The 22,335-nt window shown below is 37.4% G+C and overlaps 1 protein-coding gene across 1 annotated transcript in view; it reads left to right on the top strand.

Annotated features, from left to right (window-relative positions):
• The window catches only part of LOC126251301 (allantoinase), a 262,302-nt gene that overhangs the window by 208,796 nt on the left and 31,171 nt on the right, over window positions 1–22,335 (top strand). Inside the window, exons 10-11 of the mRNA XM_049951628.1 lie at window positions 9,548–9,720; window positions 20,933–20,965. Coding sequence (XP_049807585.1) covers window positions 9,548–9,720; window positions 20,933–20,965 — 206 coding nt within the window. The remainder of the gene's footprint in view (window positions 1–9,547; window positions 9,721–20,932; window positions 20,966–22,335) is intronic.

Genomic DNA, 22,335 nt, shown 5'->3' with positions numbered 1-22,335 from the left:
GTTGCACCCTTGCTTGCTGCTGGAAGCTACTGGTTCACGAGTGCAGCCCCCATCACCACAGCCTCTCCTGCCTCCCTACGCCTCAAGCCTGTCATTTCCTATTGTGAAAGTTCCCCTGTCCCATTGGCTGCCTCCTCCATGTGCATCAGCCTGGGGTTTCAGCTTCCTGGTGCTGGCACCAGCTTGTCTCTGGCCTCGGGTCCATTGCCACAGCCTGCTGTTCTGGTTGGGCTGCCTCCTCTGGCACCCTCGCCTTCGTCACCTCAGTAATTGTCATCAGTGATTCCAGCCCCACCTCTTCAGCACTGGGACCTGCATGCTGATGACAATGCAGAGATGGCGACCCTCCTCTCTGGTTCTGTCACTGGTTCCCGCATGGGCCATCACCCTTGGGCATGCCTGTGCTTCCAAACATTTTAGCCCAATGTTCCGGTGCCTGCCTGACACTTCGTCTCACCTTCACTGTTGGCACCAGCTGCTGCTGTTACAGATCTAATGGTTATGTCTTTCATTGGGCTGCCAGTGTCTCCTCCACCTCTTGAACACCCTCTTCACACAATAGAGAAGTGTGCTGTATCCTGCTACTACTGCATGTGCACAAATTGTAGTGTGACTGCACAGGTGTACTTAAATCAACTGCCAATTTTATCAGCATGGGGTGGCCAGTAGGGGCCACCAGTAGGAAGTGTGTAAACAGCACGATCTTCACCATGTCATCTACTGGTGACTCGTGTCTATATATGCATGGAACAGTGCTGACTCACTCTCACTACATTTTTTTAGATTGTACTGCTGACATCAATTGTTCTGTATATCACTTATGTTGCACCATCTGTATGACTCTTTCGTCTTGTTACATGCGGAGTCATGAGAGGATTATTTCCATCATTGAACAGAGGTTTATGAATAAAGCCATATTTGTGTTACTTGGATAGGTTTCAAGTATTACTTGGCTACTACACTTTCAACTGTTAAGAGGCCAGCATTTGCACAGTAAAATCAGGGTCAATTGAAGCTGTAGTGAGTGAATAGATAAAATCATTGTTAACACTAGTAACTGTGAATTAGGTTTTCTCTGATTGATTTCCTTATGGAGCTACAAGCAATTATGTGTAACAGCTCATTACAGTAAATAAAGACCATTTTTTTCTACAGTGAAATCTGCTCTTTCAGAGTTAATAGTTAATCCCCTACCAACAATTTCAAAACGTCAAACACCAGCATTATCTTTGAAATCCACTAATAACATACTGATGATTGAAGAGTTAAAAGAGATATGTTGTCTTTTCAAATGAGTTGAAGATGAAAAAAATTATGAGAGAGAAAAAAACTGGAATCCCCAAAGCAATTTGCTGGTAATCAGACATTTTTACAATAAATTCTAGCTACCAAAGGCAATTTGTGCAGTCTGTAAGTTCTACTGAGGACTAGGTATCCTAAAGAATATTTCATACCAAAATATATGCTTACTATTATCTTTTAAGAAGATTAACCTTCCATGTTTTTCCTTCTTAGTAACTGAGAATTGCTCTACACAAAATCCTCTCCTTTTGCTATTAGCTCAAAGATGTGACTCTATATTTCAAAATTAAAACAAGCCATCAAATGAAAAGATCAGTATTGCATTTCAGCTGTAGTTCAGAGATGTCTTCCTGAAATATCTCCTAATTTGTTGTAATATTTTGTAATATCCATCATATTTAATTAGCACAGTTCTTGATACATTGCTAAAATGTTTCTGTTTCTAACAGGTGGTTCATCTTCTCCAAATTTTATCTATTGTATATATTGTAATGAATAATAGCATCTACATACAGCAGCATGTCAAGGTTAGCTGTTGTCATCACTTATTCTCATCATTACAATTCATTTATACCTTTGTCTGCTGATTGTGGATCAAAGAGTGATGAAGCAGCTAAAGACAGTTACATGGGCCTGAAATACAAAGCTATTCTGAAATAATACAGCACTGTGTGTTGTGTAATGATCTGGTTTTAGAGGCTGTTTATTGCTGTTTCTATAAAATTACAAAGAATTCGAACATAGTAGCCTGAGAGACAGAAACTGTGGGAAATACATTCGTCACTCTCTTGCTACACATGAGCTCACCTTATGTCAGGCACTAGCACATGAAGGATTGGGTCTGTAGAATGAAATAACAGGACATAGAAATGTTTTCATGGTTCCTGTATTGGACCTGGGCACAACTACATATAACATGTAGAAGGATTACATAGGGTAATGTATAACTTAAGCTGTCCCATAAAAAGCACTACTTCTCTCCTCTTGGACACTAATATATGCATGCACCTGCATCTGGTGTGCAAACCAAAGCAAAATTAAATATTAGGTTGAAGGTAGCCTTATCTTGCAATATAACCCTTTGGCATAAGCATGATTACAAGAAGGTGCCTGTACGTGGCTTACCAAAGAGCAAATGCCAAACCATGACCAAGTTGTGGTAGGTGACACGCATTGGGTGTTTGCAGTATGAGCTGTGAGCACCCTTTATCCCACACAACCATATCAAAAAGGTACTACACAATCTATAACTTGTGAACATCCTCATGGTGGTCTGCTTAACTTAGACAAATATGTCAGCACATAGTTATATGCAGACTGTGCACACACAGTGTTATTGTGACCACAAAACACTATCACACACACATAATACAAAAGAAGATGGACAGAGTGACCACAGACGAATTTACTCTAAGCTTAATCATGTGTGCCAGAAACAATACAATTAAATACTCTTGCTACAGTAGTGAGGGGAATGTTGTGCCATCTGCAAGGGTATATTTACACACTAATACCATAACCTAAATGAGACACAAAAGAAACAGGCAAATAATTACAATGTGAGCAAGGCAATATGATTAAATCTTCTACCATGTGGAAGAAATTGACTAGTTATCACTGGAAGGGAAGTCCCAAACTGGAGCACATGTTCTTTCCTTTGATAATCTGCATGGCAAGAGTGATACAGTCCACTATGCCATAAGCATTAGTACAAAGGCTTCCATGAGGTGGAAGTAGTAAGCTGTGAAAATGAAGTTGCTTCGTGATGCATAAGGATCAACTGCAAAACTTGCTCTGTATTAAGAGTAAATGAAGCACTCTGCCACTAGCTCTTGATAATGCTTGCAGATAACAGCAATTACAGTTTGGCCAAAGTGTGTGGTAAAGACTCACCAATGTTGTCTTTCCTTCACTTATACCAATCTGGAGACTGTCATGGCAAGCTCTCAAATGTTCATTCTTCTAAAATAAAACACTCCAGAATTAACACTCAGAAAAGCATTGTTCCATTTAAATGAAGATGTGAGTCGGTAGGCATCGGCGCTGGAAGTGCTAGCGAGAGAGCACTTTCTGTGGTGTGCCTTTCTGGGAGAACCCAAAGCTGCAGCATGGAAGTGCATGGCAGACAGAAACTCCAACTCTTGGAATTGCATTTGCTTGAGGCCCAACCTGGCACTGTGCTATTTGTCCTCGGCTGTTGACAACTGTCGAAGCAGACAAGTGGCAGGCACATACACACTGTAGTGTGTTGCCACAAAACAATAAAAATATTTTCTGAAAAATATCTCAATTTTTTTATAGAAAACTGTTGTTATACTATAAATGATTTTATGTTCACTACAGTTTAAAACCTACTGCAGTCCAATTACTGTATCAAGAAGAAATAGAAGTTACATATAGAAGTACACGTGGCATAAAGGATGTAAACAAAATTGTCATTTAACATGAAACGAGCTTAGCATATCATTGCACAAAGTTACAATTTGCTAAATACCCTAGTTACTAAACAACTACAAAGTCCCATGTATAAAAGAGTTCCAAACATCTGATTACTTACAAATGAGTTAATGTGTTAAATATTTGACTTTAAACATGTAGGCATGAAAAGGTATTAGGATCGTTTTGATATTATGCTTAAAGTTTGTTGAAAGCCACTAAGTGCTCTCATTATGAAACACTGGATGAACATAGTGTGGGTAATTTGTGCTCCATTTTAAGCAAAAGTTAATTTTTCATTCATCTCAATGTTCATGAAATCGTATCCCCTGAACTATGTGTTGCACAATAACATAATTTTGCATGTACATTCAGCAGTATATGTGGACACTGCCTGCAAACTGTGTTGTAAATAGAACTGGTAGCAAATAAATTATAAATTAAAATGTCATGCCTGATGCTGAAGTTTGACTGCACAAACTGTGAAAATGTAGTAAGCGATAAACTTTTTTTTTTCTTTTTATCGTTTTGTGTTGGTGTCAGTGAGAAAGGATTGGAATTATGTGTAAATTTTGTTGGAAGTGAGTCAGTGCTCTCATTCTCAAATATGTGATGAATATAGTTGAGGTATTTGGATGCTGTCAGCTGCACTGCCTCAAGACAAACACATTATTTTTGACTGTAGTGTTCTTCTTATTATGTTAACACACTGACATAAGGTTATACATCTTAAAGAGTAGATTACAAAGGCATTTTAAATTCAGTGAATAATTATGAGAAAAATTGAAAATGTAAATTTTTTTTGTCTTGGAGGCTGTTAGATAGGCAAAGTGCAATTGCAGCCTCATTCCAGTTTAGCAGTTCAGTAATTTATATGTATGTTTATCAGTACAGATAATACTATTTCACCTGATCCTTACAATGTATTTTGTTTATGGATACGATAAAAAATAAATAAATATCAGACATTCAATACTATATTAAAAATAGTAAGCAACGATAACTGTAGTTTAGGCCACAATGAGTCTTAAATGTAAAAGTTACAGAAATTTGAATGAAGGTCTGAGCCTTCAAGCTGAGACTGCTAAGAGGCTAAGATGTATAGCACAGTAAGTATCAAGAGCAATTCCCAGATACAAAATTCCTTGCGTCCTTGAAAGGCATTTGTAATGTCATATTGTCTATTCTGTCAAATATTCTGTAACATCTTATTTACATCATGAGAATACTTACAAATTACAAAACTATATCAAATTGCATGGTGAATTTTAAACTCACAATGAATTCAGATAATCCAGTACTTCAGCATATGCTCCTGTATCTTTTGCTCACTGAGTAAACAGAAAGTGCTTCTTACTTGCTTCAATAGTTATAAGGATGTCATATAGTCACAAACTTTACTGACCACAACCAAAATATGCCCAAGATGGCGGTGAAAAAAGGTTCACGAAAATCGAGTTCCGCGAAAAACGTAAAAAAGAATGAGTCTTTATGTATTCAGTGCAAAAAAAGTATCGTTGTTCGACCTGGAAAATGTTACTGCTGCGAAGTTAAAGCAAAAAACGCAAACGAAATCATTACAAGATCAAAATCTAGTGAAAAAACCGTAGCAAATGCAAATTCAGTGACATCGACATGTAAACATTGCGATGATTTTCGTCTCGTTTTAACTGCAAAAAACAGAGAAATCAGTGAACTTAAAAGGACTGTAGCCTTATTGGAGAAACAGCTGCAACATCTTGGCTGTAAAACTCAACAAACAGAGCATGGTCTGAACCTGGAAGAAATATCGGCTACGAGTGATGTAATCAAAGGAAGAACTACTGTGGAAACCAGTACAAAACTTGGAAATAATAAAGTAAGTGCATCAAATAGTTATAATGGCAAACGTGATTCCACAAACAATGTCAATCAGGAACATATGAGTCCAGATAATAATTACAAACAACAACAGCCGTGCACTGTAAATTTTTCGCGCATGTCGCATCCTAAACAAAGAAATGTGATTAAAAAATCAGTCGACTGGCCTAAAGTGTGCAAAAAAGAACAAAAAGTGTTGATTTTTGCCGATAATCATGGACGTCAGATAGCAGAAAAGGTAGCAGATACACAAACTAACGCAAGTGTCCAAGCCTTTGTCAAACCAGGAGCAGGCATTGCAGAAGTGACAAAAACAGTGGTAAAATTGTGTGAAAACCTTAACCCAAAAGACTGTGTCGTAATTTTTGCAGGTGCGAATGATGTTGCCAGAGATAAAGGTAGTGAACTCATCACTGTTCTTGAAAGTGTGCTACCCAAATTAGGCAACACAAATGTAGCTGTTGTAAATCAACCACACAGATACGACCTTCCTCCTTGGTCATGTGTAAATAAGTTAATAGAAAGAGTAAACAAAGAGATAGATACTGTATGCAAAAAGTTTCTGTACGTGAACTTAATAAATGTAAGCACGTTAGACAGGTCCATGCACACCAGCCATGGCCTTCATTTAAATCACATTGGGAAACAATTTTTGGTTGAAGAAATCTGTCGTCTACCAAATTGGAATCACAATAGGCCTAATATAGAAGCAGTCCAAAGTACTTTGGACAAATGGGTCATAAAGAAAGATGCAATGTCTTATAAAAAGGGTGAAAGGCATTTTTTAGGGAAGTAGACTGTATCACAAATAAATGTGATGCAGAATTAAATTGCAAATATAGACTGAAGATTGTACACCAGAATGTACAGTCATTAACAAACAAAGTTGATGAAATAAATATACTCCTGAATAGTGAATGGAAAGATGTTTCAGTGTTATGTTTTTGTGAGCATTGGTTACAAAATGAGTATTTTCAGTACTTAAAAATATTACATTTTAACCTTGCAAACTGCTTTTGTAGAATGGAATCAAAACATGGGGGAACTTGTATATATGTAAAAGAAAATGTAGATTATAAGAGTATAACATCTGTTTGCAAACTTGGTTGTGAAAGAGACTTTGAAATCTCAGCTGTAGAGTTAATGTCTGAAAACACTATTATTTTATGTGTGTATAGATCTCCTGTTAGCAACATAAGTGTTTTTTTTCAAAAAATTGGACCTTGCTTTAGGCAAACTTAAGACAACTGGGAAAACAGTGGTACTATGTGGTGATTTTAATATTGACTTTCTGAACCATAGCCCTCACAGGGAAACGTTTTTAAATATTATAAAAGCCTACAATCTTTGTCTTACTGTTAGCTCTCCAACACATGTAACTAAAACTAGTGTCACTCTCCTTGATCAGGTATGTGTAAACATGGACAAGTGTACATCAGAAAACTTTGATACCGGCTATAGTGACCACCTTTCACAATTACTGACCATACCTGTAAATCACATTTCGACCAGTATAGAAAATGTTATCCATAAAAGGATTTATAGTGGGAAAAATATTGAATGCTTCCAGTACCTAATCAGTGAACAATCTTGGAGAGAAGTATATGATACCTCTAATACTAACGAAAAGATGGAACATTTTTTGAACATTTTCAAGCATAACTTTGACATAGCTTTTCCACAAAGGAAAGTTATTTCCAAGAGCACAGATAGATTCAGAAACTGGATTACATCAGGCATCAGAGTATCTTGTAAAAGGAAGTGGGAACTTTTTCTGCAGTCAAAAACTAACAGCAGTCCAGAATTTATTAATTATTTCAAAAAATACAAGCTAGTTTTGAAACGCATCATTAAGCAGGCAAAAATTAAGGAAAATGACAAATATATTATGAAGTCATCCAATAAAACTAAGTCCATGTGGAAAGCTGTGCAGGATCTTACTGGGAAGAAGACAACTCACAAAAATATTGTGATATCACATGATGGCAAGAATGTCACTGACCCTAGGGAAGTTGCAAATAGTTTCAATTCTTACTATGCAACTGTTGCTGGGAAATTAGTAAAGGAAAAATTTGGAAATCCACCTAATACAACATGGAAAGAACTTTCATCTATTGAAATAAATAATATATCCATGTTCCTCAGTCCAGTAAGCCCAACAGAGCTCCTAAATACCATTAATTCACTGAAGAGTAAGTACTCAACTGGTATTGATGATATTCCAGATTATATTATAAAAATAACAGCAAGACAAATACTTTCACCTTTATTGGACATATGCAATTCATCCTTATCATGTGGTGTCTTCCCTCAGCAACTGAAAATGGCAAAAGTAATACCCCTATATAAAAAAGGTGATCATCAATGTATGGGTAACTATAGGCCTGTGTCTCTATTGTCAGGGTTTTCGAAAATTATTGAAAAAGTGTTCTTTTCAAAACTAATTACATTCTTCGACAAGAATAATATTATTTCTGGATGTCAACATGGCTTCAGACCACAGAGATCAATTGAAACTGCCACTTTCAATCTGATAAACCATGTCGTAAATGCAGTGGACAACCACAGAAATATCTCAGGTTTCTTCTTGGACCTAACAAAAGCTTTTGATGTGATTGATCATTCTATACTACTGAGGAAGTTCGAATGGTATGGTGTAAGAGGTGTGCCAAATCAGTGGATCAAATCATATTTGGAATATCGTTCTCAGGTAACTGAAATTAAGTACACAGAAGGAAATGAACTCCAGGTACACGTTTCAGAACCATGTGGACTAACTCATGGTGTTCCACAGGGCTCCATTTTAGGTCCCTTTCTTTTTTTGGTCTACATTAATGATTTCCCATCACACGTTAGGGATTCTGAACCAGTACTGTTTGCAGATGACACCAGTCTATTGATTGAAGGAAATAATGAAGAAAATCTTACTGCATCTGCAAAAGTTATTACAAAAGGAGTGTCTGAATGGTTTACCAGAAACAGGCTAATAGTTAATCCCCAAAAAACTGTACTAATGAATTTCCACACTGATCAAAATAAAAATCCGGCACAACCTGTAATATGTATAGATAACCAAAACATTAGTTCTGTCAATGAAACTAAATTTCTTGGGATTCATATCCAGGAAAATCTTAAATGGAACACTCATATCACAGCCCTAAATTCAAAACTAGCAAAAATGAGCTATGTGGTAAGAATTCTCTGCAACAGTACTAGTGCAGAAACAGTTAGGGCTGTATACTTTGCTCGTGTACATTCAATACTGAAGTACGGTATCATTTTCTGGGGAAATGTACATCAGGCCATAACAGTTTTCAGGAAACAAAAGGCAATTATAAGAATAATGAAACAAGTGAGCAGCAGAAAATCATGCAAACCTTTCTTTAAAGATCTAAAGATCCTACCCCTTCCCTGCATTTATATAATGGAAATAGTCACGCATGTCAAAAAAAGCATACTGAGAAAAGAAAACCTTTTTACTCAAAACAAAAGTGTCCATGATTACAGTACCAGGTCAGACAGTGACATACATGTCAATCATTGTAACACCACATTATGCCAAAAAGGTGTATATCATGCAGGAACAAAACTTTACAACAGATTACCAAGACATATAAAATCTCTTACTGAACTACAAAGCTTTAAAAAGTCTGTGACATCCTACCTTCTGAAAAACTGCTACTATTCAGTCTCACAGTATCTTATGCAAGAAAAAATGTAATTTGTATCTTTAATTGTAGAAATAAGTTATAAATATACAGTATTTCAAAAATTTGTAATTATTAACTGTATAGATCCAATTTGTCATAAAAATTTATAAAATTTATGTTTGATATTTGAAAATCCAATAGCCAAAAAATGTTTTCTGTCCAATATCCTGTGTACAATATATGTACTTAAAAAGAGATTTATATGGACAAATAAATAAATAAATAAATAAATTCAACAGGACTACCACTTTTCTGGACACAAGCACGTAAACGAGGATTTTGCTTGCTGGATGCGGCACGATTTCTCTGCAAAGGTGCAGCACAGATGTGTCATCTAGATAATAGGAAAGGGTCCATTGCAGAGGGCAAGGATGCTGACTTTGTCATCTGGGATCCTGATGTATCTTTTACTGTACGTACTGCTTTTACAATATTGTCATTTATCCAATAATTCTGAATGTTCTACTGATATGCAAGCAAGAAACATGAATGATATTGACGAATTTGGCATGGAACTGTACAGATTTGAAAAACATGTTGGATACTTGATTTTAAAGAAATATTGGTCATCTTTCTGATACCTTCCAGCAATCTATAGACAACAGCAAATATTTGTAACTTTTGTTTGGCACTATACATAATTCTACAACAAGTCCTCAAAATTTGCATATAATAGTACAAAGATCTGACTAAGTGAGCCCTTGTGACTCATTTACCACTGGAGTAAATATAGACTAATGTAGCCATGGCCATAGAATTTCTGGATTACCCAATTGTTTTGCATGTGTAACTTCACTGATGTAGCACACCCCAGCTGCTATAACAGCACTATTGTTAACTGATTGGATAATTAACTCAAAACTACATTATAAGAGTTAATAATTGTGGCACTCCTCACACATCACCAATGTCTCACACAATAACAGAATTATAATTTCAAGATTATTATTTATGCAGTAAAAGAAAAAAAAGATTTTAACACAGATTAAATACACCAACCACATCACACACAGTTCATTAATACAGAAAACAGATTATCACCTGGACAAGCTGTTTAGTGACAGCTGACTTAATATTGTAATTTTTTAATATTGAGTTGCAGGTAGGCATAACAAATAGACTGTCACAAAATAAGCTTTCAGCCAACAAAGCCTTTGTCAAAAATAGACAACAGACAGATGGACACACACACACACACACACACACACACACACACACAAGCAAATGCAACATACATACACATGACCACAGTCTCTGGCACTATACAAGTTGTGTGCTGCTTTTATTAGTAGCAAATGTTTTCTGGCAGTGACTATGGAATTCTATTTCAAGTTCACATCCTTGTTATGAGATCACAGCTGCTAATGAAGAACACTGCAGGAACTTTAAATACATAAGCATTATGGATATCAGTACTGTTTTTTGCAGGACAGAAGGTCTAAATTTTCTGGCAATAAAAAGTGATTCACTGCACTAAGATCACTCAGAGAAATTGTAAGAAAATGTGTATTGAATATGAATAATGTAATGTTAAATCTGTTCCCATACTCCATCTATGAATTTTTTCTTATAACAGGCAATCTCTTGAACAATTCAGTCTAAACAGTGTAACAAGTTGCTCTGAATGTGATTGCTCCCCATATCACACACTACATTACTTACTAAGTAAATTACTCAAAGTAGATAACCCCCAAGCACAAACATTAATGATCTTGCAAATTAATGTGTGGCCTTTAAAATAGTCTACCTATTTGAACTTCAGACTTAACTGGAAAACTTTAACTGCAGGATGGTTTTCATAAATGTGGCATGACTTAACCACAAAGAATTAAAATTATGTTTATTGTGTTATTATGAACTGGCATCTAGCTATGGAGAACAAGAATAAATCATGGTGATGTTTTTGCCTGTGTTAAAAAAGAAATGTGAACCTAATCTATGAAGTTACATATGTAAATGAACCATCTGTAGAGCCAAAAGTTCATGCTGCAGCTGCAATGTTACCAAAATAAGGGAAGTATAGCTACTGCAATACATAATCCCTCTGAATCACAATAAATACCCACTGTGCCATGGGGCAACTGTGTGGCAGTGTGTTTTGTCTGTTACCAACTTGGAATAATCACATAAGCTCAGCCACAGGTAAATCAGATAGCAGACTTCATTTTGCTGGTAGGATACTTGGAAAATAGAGCCTGTCTAGAGAGTGCTTACGGTACACTCATGTGACTAGTTCTTGGATACTGCTCAAATGTTTAGAACCAGATAGGAGTAATGAGAAGTATATATCATATACAAAGAAGAACAGCATGAATGGACACAAGTTAACTGACTCATGGTAGAGCATTAGAACAGTTCAGAAAAACCTGAACTGGCAGATACTTGAAGATGTATCAGAAGCAATTGATAGGAGAGGGTAACTTTACAGTATAGCCACTGATCACTATAAAAGGTTTGTTAGCTTTATTTACATGGTACTGCTAACAAAATTACAAGAGCTGGGTACTGATGCAAGATTAGTGTGGTAGTGGATAGTACATCTACACAACAGAAAGCACAGGGTGATATTGAGAGACTTCATAACAAAGATAGTGATGACAGAGAGAGGTGTACCACAAGATAGTAATTTAGAGCCACTGCAGTATCCACTTCATGAGAACGATACTGGGGACAGGATAAAATCTGAATTAAAACTGTTTGTAGATGATGTATAAGAAACTAAAATTTGCTAAATTGTGAGATACTGCAGAAAGACCTAGATATGTTCAGAAATGAGATCCAGAGAAATCAAATGTTAGTACATTCAGGAAGATTGATTAGCTCACCTACACAAATAGCAGGAGTGCTGTAGCTGGGATCAGAGAACATCACCTTATGACAACAATGTTAATACCTGATGTGACATCACATGGTATGAAACACCTTGGGCTACATGCAGATGAGGCAAAATGTACAAGCAAGGGCAAACAGGAGATAGACTACATGTCCCTTGTAAATTCCCAGTTGAAGTATGCTGCAAGGGATAGTGAGCACAATGAATGAGAGACATATATTTAATGGGAGACTACAGGACAAGTAGTGCCACAGAAATGATTAAAAAACTGCAATGAGATCATGTCATACATCACATCATACAAAGAAGTCCTGTATTTGGAGGAATTTGTAGTATATGAGAGTGAAGATGCATAAGAATATGTAGCATATAGGCTAATAGAAATCACAAGTGACATAGTTTGAGCAAGATTCAGAATCAAGACTGGGCACAAATTTATAATGTTATCCACGTGGCATCAGCCAGGCATACCTCTAAATGTAACAGAAAACCAAGCTTGCTAGTACATAGCTTTCCAAAATATACTGTAATCACTGGAGAAGATTTTAGTCATCCAAAAATTTCTTGGAATAGTTACAATTTAGTAAGTGGTGGGCATCTCATGACAACCTGTGAAACGATGCCTAGAACAGATATTTGGGAAGAATATTTATGGAAATAGATGGATGTAACTTCTTTGAAAATGTCCATGTTGAATCTGGTATCAATGACCATTAGGAGGTTTTAGCTACAAAGATTACCAAACTACAGAGGGTAACTAAAACAAGTAGAGTAGGCACCAAGTTGCAGACAGGAACAACAAAAATGAATACTAGAAGTATTTCAAAGCTTTCAGACACAGGTCTACTTCAGAAGTAGAATTCCCACACATTCACACAACAACTCATACACTCTTGCTCACTGTTACTGGACCTCAATATTGTAAATAGTAGCTCTTCACAAAATACAAAACATAATATTGTATGACTACAATGTCAAAGAGTAACATTTGTAATCAGTCTTCTCATACAAATATCTCTGTGTAACAATGTGTATGGGTATGTAAAGGAATGGTCTCATATGTTCTGTCATAGGTAAAGTCGGTGTTAGACATAAGTTCATAAACTGAGGAACTTGAATCCACATATTAAGTATATTAGCGGTAAATTGTCTAGGGTAATCTATTTGTTAAGGCGATTAATGCACTGTGTACCTAAAAATTATGTTAGAGTATCTTACTACTCATTTTTCCAAAGCATCATATCCTATGGCATTATTTTATGGGGAAACTCCACTTGTGTGCATGATATACTATTGCTGCAAAAGAAAGCTATTAGGATAATTACAGGCTCACCATACAAGGCTCATTGTAAACCTTTGTTTACTCAACAAAAAATCATGACAGTAATAAACCTATATATTTATTATGTTTTAATCTACACAAAAAAGAACTTACCTAAAGTAAAACACAGGGCAAATATACATTGTTACAGCACTAGGACAAACAGCTCTATCTATACGCCCTACCACAGACTGTCAAAATCAGTTAACAGTTATGAACTTATGGGCCACAAATTATTTAACTAACTTCCACAAGGTATACAAAATTTACCAGAGCAACAATACAAACAAACACTTTATGACTGGTTAGTTGTAAACCCATTCTACAATGTAAAGGATTTCATGACCTGTGATATTAAACTGTAAAGTTCTTAACAATTCTGTCCTTTTATAGCATGTACTGTACTGTATTGTATTATATGTATGACTTTGTCTATTGCTGTAATGGCTTAAAGACAATAAAATTATTATTATTATTATTAGTCTACTATGGAGACAGCTTACAAAATGCATCTGTCACCCATCTTAGAATATTGCTCAGCCCTGTGTTACCTGGGAATATTGAATGTATACAACAAAATGGTTATGTTTTTTTCAAACCATGAAAGAGTTTTATGGAGATGAAAATCTTAACTTGCTTACACTTGAAGACAGCCACTATCTACTTTACAGAAGTCTACATCCAAAGTTTTAAAAACAAGCAGCAAAACATAAATGTAGCTAAATAGTACAACCACCTGTGCATTGATCCTGTAAAGACTGGAAAGACAACGTTAGAATAATGACAGTGCACACAGAGTCATTTAAGCAATCATTCTTCCTGTACCCACACACAGTGTAATGTGAAGATGCTTTAATATGGAACATACACTCTGCATTCACATACAGTACTTTGCACAACATAGTTGTAGATGTAGTCTTTGTTGCGGTATAGAGGGTGGAGTGAAATTCGTGCACTTGGGCTTTGCAGCACAACTCCTCACATGCCAGCAATAAAAAAATATCTCTGCCAAAATTTCATCTGGTGAGTACATCCGGCAGAAAAAGGTTGTTAAAGAGTGGCAATCTGGCAACACTGTAACCATTTGTATGGTGACTACCTCTGTCAACACATGTTGGTTGTGCTGTACAGTTGGTGCAGTGTATAAAGTTTTGGGTTAGCAAACATGAGGTCAAGAGTTCGATCCTGGGTTGGGGTGCATTTTTTTTATTTGCTAATTTCATTCTGACATTTTATTCTGTAATATACACCATTTCTTAGGTCACACAAATCCTAAATTTACAACATTTTGTAATGCTCAACATAACAGACATGTGGTTAGACAAATAAGAAATAGACAGTTGAAGCAAATGACCTGTCATAGGACAGAATAACTACAAAAACAATATCAGTCTCGAAATTTTAAAGATTACAACACAGTACAATAACACATTCATACTACATGTAATATGAGTGTTCAGACATAGCATGTTAGCAACCAATGACAATAACAATGTCCATATTAATGACCGCATGACCTTCACAACAGAATACGTTGTCCTCAGAACAACAGATGCTCAAAGCGACCTCCCTCCACATCCAAACACTGTGCAATTCACCGGATCATACAGCTCTGGTCCCTTTGCACCCAAGGTGCATCCACAGTAACAAGAGCAGCATGAACATGCGCTACCATTTCTTCCACATTTGTCGGCAGAGTACAGTACATGTGCACTTTCAGGTGTCCGCACAGGAAGAAATCCAAGGGATTGAGGTCAGGTGAAAGTGGTGGCCATACAACTGGACCTCCACAACCGAGCCATTTCCCTGGAAATGTTCTGTCCAAATACCGTCGCACATTAATTCCATAGTGTGGAGGTGCACCATCGCGTTGGAACCATATCCCCTGCTGAACATGTAGTGGAAAATCTTCCAGCGCATCAGGCAGATAGTTTGAGAGGAATGTATGATACCTTCATGCAGTCAACCAGTCAGGTAACATGTAGGGCCCAACCACCTTTCACCCAATATTCCGTCCGAGACATTGATACCAAAGTGAACTCGGTATCCACGGTTGTGTGTGATGTGTGGGTTAACCTCACAACAATGGTGGGCATTGTGCATATTGAAGACACCCTCACAAGTGAATGATGGTTCATTTGAGCATATTACATTGTTCACAAAGTCATCATTGGTTTCCTGTTGTTATTGGAACCATTCACAGAATTGCGTTTTCTGATGTCGATGTGCAGGATGCAGGTATTGCGTGAAAGCATAATGACAGGAGGGCAGCCCATGCTCGTGCAACACATTAATTACCATACTTTGCAAGACACACAGCTCCCTTGCTATGCTATGTGTACTTTGCTAAGGTTCTTGGTGTATGACCTCCAGAACAGCTTCCTCAGCAGCTGGGGTACAGCGAGTCTGTGGATGACCTCTGTCATGTAATGGTGGAAAGAGACAATCTGACTTCCGAAGGTACACTTCCAGATGGCAAAACACATTTTTTCTGGATGGCATCAATGAGGATATCTAGCAGCATATTCACTAGCGGCAACACCAGCCCAGTTATCAGATGCATGAAGGACCAGAAGCATATTCACATATACATCGTTTGTCTATGCCATATGTCTGCCACACTGATTTAGTGATTTACAATGAGAAAATTCGATATGTGTACACATGTACATTGGAGTCTGTCATGGGCACTTTACTCCGCTTGCAACTAGTCCCTGTCTGGTGGACAGCACATACAGTATAAACATGCTATCAGTCCTGTGCGCTGTTCCACCTAATGCACATTACCCTTCTGACAGATATTGTTCTGCATGATTCATCCCGACACTGCTAATTGTGAAATGTTTGGGTTTGAATTACACTGTTTCCCTAAGAGTAACAGACATGATGTTTCCACAATCCTATCAATAGAATAATAATAATAATAATAATAATAATAATAATAATAATAATGCATTGAGATATGTACTAAACAGCACGCGGTTACCAGACTCAATGTTGAAAGGTATAATTAGTGGGACCATGGTGATAACACATACAAACGATCATGTGAAACCCAGCTCGTGCTATTCATCCATGAGACTCAGAGGGCTATAGACATGGGTTCCCAGGTAGATGCCATGTTTCTTGACTTCCGCAAGGCATTCGATACAGTTCCCCACAGTTGTTTAATGAACAAAGTAGGAGCATATGGACTATCAGACCAATTGTGTGATTAGATTGAAGAGTTCCTAGATAACAGAACGCAGCATGTCATTCTCAATGGAGAGGTGTCTTCCAAGGTAAGAGTGATTTCAGGTGTGCCGCAGGGGAGTGTCGTAAGACCATTGCTATTCACAATATACATAAATGACCTTGTGGATAACATTGGAAGTTCACTGAGGCTTTTTGCGGATGATGCTGCAGTATATCGAGAGGTAGTAACAATGGAAAATTGTACTGAAATGCAGGAGGATCTGCAACAAACTGACGCATGGTGCAGGGAATGGCAATTGAATCTCAATGTAGACAAGTGTAATGTGCTGCGAATACATAGAAAGAAAGATCCTTTATCATTTAGCTATAATATAGCAGATCAGCAACTGGAAGCAGTTAATTCCATAAATTATCTGGGAGTAGGCATTAGGAGTGATTTAAAATGGAATGATCATATAAAGTTGATCATCGGTAAAGCAGATGCCAGACTGAGATTCATTGGAAGAATCCTAAGGAAATGCAATCCGAAAACAAAGGAAGTAGGTTACAGTACACTTGTTTGCCCACTGCTTGAATATTGCTCACCAGTTTGGGATCCGTACCAGATAGGGTTGATAGAAGAGATAGAGAAGATCCAACAGAGAGCAGTGCGCTTCATTACAGGATCATTTAGTAATCGCGAAAGCGTTATGGAGATGATAGATAAACTCCAATGGAAGACTTTGCAGGAGAGACGCTCAGTTGCTCGGTATGGGCTTTTGTTGAAGTTTCGAGAACATACCTTCACCGAGGAGTCAAGCAGTATATTGCTCCCTCCTACATATATCTTGCAAAGAGACCATGAGGATAAAATGAGAGAGATTAGAGCCCACACAAAGGCATACCAACAATCTTTCTTTCCATGAACAATACGAGACTGGAATAGAAGGGAGAACCGATAGAGGTACTCAAAGTACCCTCCACCACACACCGTTAGGTGGCTTGAGGAGTATGGATGTAGATGTAGAGATGTAGAAATAGTAACCGAGTTTGGACATTATTCACAAAGCACGTTGCTAGCCCTACTGGTAACTTAAGGCCCTAATAAATTGTAATGGACCAGAATGAGGCAAGAGTAATAGTTGGTACTAATCTACGGGACCATTGGAGGAAGGTACAAAGAAAGCAGGTTTCATATCTACTACATGAAGTGGTGCGAATAAATTCACACCCACAATGTGGAAAGGGCTTCTTACAAAGCTGACCATTCTTCCCTTTCTACAATTGTAGTAGGTAAGTGCAAATGTTTTCTAGGGTCCTGCTGCAATTGCTGTTGATGATTAAGATGCCAGATACCATACCACCTGGACTACATTTACCAAATAAAAAACGTATGCCTCATCCCAGGATCGAACCCTCAACCTCCTGCATGCTAACGCAAAACTTTATATACTGCACCAACTGCATAGTACAACTAATTAGTGCTGACAGAGGTAGTCACAATAGATGTGGTTACAGTGTTGCCAGATTGTCACTCTTTAACGTCCTTTTTCTGCAAGATATACTCACCAGATGAAATTTTGGGAGAGTGATTTCTTTTTTATCGCTGGCATGCGAGGTGTTGGGCTGCAAAGCCCAAGTGCACGAATTTCGCTTCACCCTGTATAACAGATAGAAAGGCCATCAGGATAAAATAAGTAGGAAATCATGGAACAACAATGGAGGCAAATGTTATTACATTAGTACAGCACTAAAAGAATGGAACAGTTTACCAGGGAATATCATCAGTCAATTTCCAAAAAGCACTGCTTAATTTAAAAATGTGGTTGAACAGATGAGAAACACAAATATTATAGATATAAGGATGAAGTTAAATATAGTTCATCTATTGCGTAGCAACACTGTATGGAAACAGAAAGGGTATAATAAAGTTAAGTGATGTACAAATCTTATGTTCACTACATTGGCAACAGCTGTACTTGTGAACAAATAAAACAAATCAAAACACCCCATTTCTATCCAGAGCAGAAGAATAACAAATTGATGTCATGGCCATGGACAGTTGCATTATTCCTCAGTTGACAGTCTGTTTAGGAGACTTAAATGAAATGTTCCTAGCCATCCAAGAGCCTAAACCCTTTGTGTGATTCATGTTCTTTGATGATATTTTCATGGAATGGACCCAGAACCAAAACATTCTACCCTCATTCCTTCAAAGCTTCAACACCTTCTCTCCAATCAATCATAATTTGCCCTCTTCAGTGAAATGTGTCACTTTCTGGAAACTGACTTCCAACTCTCCAATGGCTCCATAAAAACCTCTGTTTATCTTAAACCTACCAACAATAAACAACAGTTCCTCTTCAATAGCTACCAGCCCTTACATACCAAAACATAATGCCTGGCCACATATGGACATCACATATGTCATGATGAGCAATCCCTTGCCCAGTGTTCTGAAGGTTGTACTAAGGCTTCAAAGACAGGCAAAACCTTCCAAATACAGTCCACAGATTTCCCATGCCATATCCACATATGCCCTTAATTCCACTCCCCCTACAAATCAGTTGCAAAGGAGCATAGGAGCATACTTCTCATTAACCAATATCACACCAGACTGGAGCAATTCAACACCACCATGCACCTGGGCTTCAACTATCTTTCACCACACCTTGAGACAAGGAACATCCTTCCCACTCTTCTCCCAAAGTGGTATCCCATGTCCATCCACTCTACAGAATATTCCACTCCATCCTTATACTTATATAACATACACTCCCAGCCACTAGCCACATTAGTCGTATTCCTGCAGACCATCAATTTGCAAGACCTTTCCTAGACACCAAACAATTATGTGCTATTACAGGTCTGTCACAACCTACCAATGTTAGGGTCAGCTATAAAAGCAGTCAGGCCATATAACGACTTTACTGTAAATTCTTCACAGCCTATTAAGAGGCATAATTGCTAATCAGCTGTAACCTTGAATGAATGGTTACCAGAAAATTATGATTAAGAGCTAAGTTGACTACTTGATCATAGAACTTTGTGCTGAACACAATGTGCTCAACTTCAATGGCTCCTTCACAATACTATCTGGGCCTCCTCCTAATATTAGCTTCTTTTATTTACATAGATGGGAACATTCCATAGAACACAACCTTTGACCCTGCAACTCTCCTGGCCTAGATCCTAGCAATCCCATTCCCACACCTCCCATTTCACTCAGTTAACCTATATTCCTACTTTTCTCTCCAGGGTAATCCTTTGTTCTGTATCTCCTACCTTCTCCTCATATCACTACTTGAGTGTTCATTTCATTGTGTGCCACAAGCATAGCCCATAACCCACAGATAGGTCAGGGTGTATTGATCAGTGCCACATTACTATTGAATTCCCTTGTCTCTTCTCTTCCCCTATCTGCCTTCTTATTCCCACTCCATCTGACACAACCTTCACTTCAATCAAATTGCAGCAGCAGGCAATGTTGTTGGCTGGAAGAAAGTAGCAGTGTGTGTGTGTGTGTGTGTGTGTGTGTGTGTGCATGTTTTGTTATTTTACTTGGAACAATGACATTTTCAGAAAGCCCAGCAAAGTTTTCAATCATGTGAGTGGTTATCTTTGTTCCTTTCATTATTAATAATTTATTATTCTAGAATGAGACGAGGTACTGGCAGAATTAAAGCTGTGAGGACGGGGTGTGAGTCGTGCACGGGTAGCTCAGTTGGTAGAGCACTTGCCCGCGAAAGGCAAAGGTCCCGAGTTCGAGTCTCGGTCCGGCACACAGTTTTAATCTGCCAGGAAGTTTCAATTTATTATTTATTGGATGTTAATGACTGCTTGTAAAAACGTTCAACAATGAATTAAGCATTTGACATTCAAGCAGTTTAAGCAGATGTACAGTTTAACACACTCACCTTCTGGGTCAGTGTCAATATTTTACATACCTAAAACTATAGTTCTGCAATTGAAGAACCTGCCCTACGCAACTTGAGCAGATAAGGTTTTTTTCATTTCTAAAAGTGTTAAAATGTTATAACAATTTAATTACTGAATCTTTATTGATACATAACTTTTTAATGTGTGTTGTTATAATTTTTGTGAGGCAGTCAGCAGTGTTATTAAAGAGTATACCAGCCATAACCAATTTTTAATGTTTTTTTTATTTTTTTTATTTCCTCTATCTTGTCAAGCAAATGAAGTCCTGGAGATGATTACTATTATAGTCAACTGAGTGACATCAAAAACATTCTTTTACCTTTTTGCCAATTTTATAAATAACTTTTTTTTTTGCAGGTAACAAAGTCAATTATTGAATTCAAGAACAAGGTAAATATTTCACTTATACCATCTAGATTATAGAACAGAAATTAATTTTTTTATTTTTTGTGTATAATATTATTTCAGGCAAAAAATTATAAGTTTATTTGTGACTTGAGAAATCACTGAGCAACTGATATTTCTGTGATACAGATTTAACAACAGCAACATATATGGTGGGGGTGTTATTTCAGTGATAACAAATAATATTTTGTAAGACTTCAGTATACAGAGTGTATTACTGTGGAACAAGTGACAGATATATTGCAAAGGCTGAACTGAACACAAAGAAAATATGTAACAGTGCAGAAATGAATTTTTATATTTCTTGAATTTTCATAACCAACATTGATTTAGATAGTAAATTCCATTTTAAGTATCCTCCAGTACATCTCCCATACGAGTAGTCTTAACCCCTACCACCAAAGTTTGTTTTTCAGTGTGACTGTGAATGAAGATCTTTTTTACTGGAAACTGATTACATGCATCAGTAAGTGAGAAAATTTTTTGATCTTCTTTTGATATAATGTTTCTACAAAAAGAGTAAAGAAATTTTTCCACACACTCTTTATTTTAAATCTACACCTAATGACCTATTTGCATGTATCAAGTTATCTAATGTATCAATTACATGGAGACCTAATGGTGTTGATGCACTGAAAATACATCTTTGATGCAAACAATTTAATATAAGAGACTGAATATTTCATGTTTTAAAACATAGTGGATATCTTGGAAGCTGTGGCAACCAAGCACACAGGAAAAGTATACACAATAGTTGGACAGTTTAATAACAACACAAACTTCATGGTAAACCACAGGCATTACAAATAAAAGATCAAAGACCTCAACCAAAAACGGAGTCCAAGACTGTAGCAAAGCTTAGTTCACAAGAGCAGAGTATTAGTAATAGTCATAACAGTGCAAATAAGAGAATGACAGAAGCGGTTTCTTCTCTGGCTCATATACTGATACTTGGTGTCTCAAGGAGCTGTGGTGGTGCTGACTGATGTCAGTGTGTACAGGCCTAGATGAGGTCAGTGGTGGCGCTGTCTGGTGTTGGTCCCCATGCTGAGACTAGTGACAGTGCAGGTGACCCAAGAGTGGTGGCCTGCATAGGTGCACTGTGGAAGTGGAGATGGTGTGCAGTGCTGGTCTGGTGCCTCCTGGACCAGCAATGACAATGCAATTAGTGTGGGCAAAATTGTGGCTGTTTTAGTGATGACAAAGGTTCTGACAAGTTGAGGGTGTTAACATGGGTGTGTTATCACATTACTCCTCCTTTGGTAAGATGATGATGAGCCATCAGCCACCAGACCCCTCTGTGCTGTGTGCTGCTGAGGTGACCCCATGAAGCTGACAACCATGGCATCCAGGTC

This window comes from Schistocerca nitens, chromosome 4 (assembly GCF_023898315.1).
Source record: "Schistocerca nitens isolate TAMUIC-IGC-003100 chromosome 4, iqSchNite1.1, whole genome shotgun sequence".
NCBI lineage: Eukaryota > Metazoa > Arthropoda > Insecta > Orthoptera > Acrididae > Schistocerca > Schistocerca nitens.
This window is presented reverse-complemented; position numbering and strand designations above follow the sequence as displayed.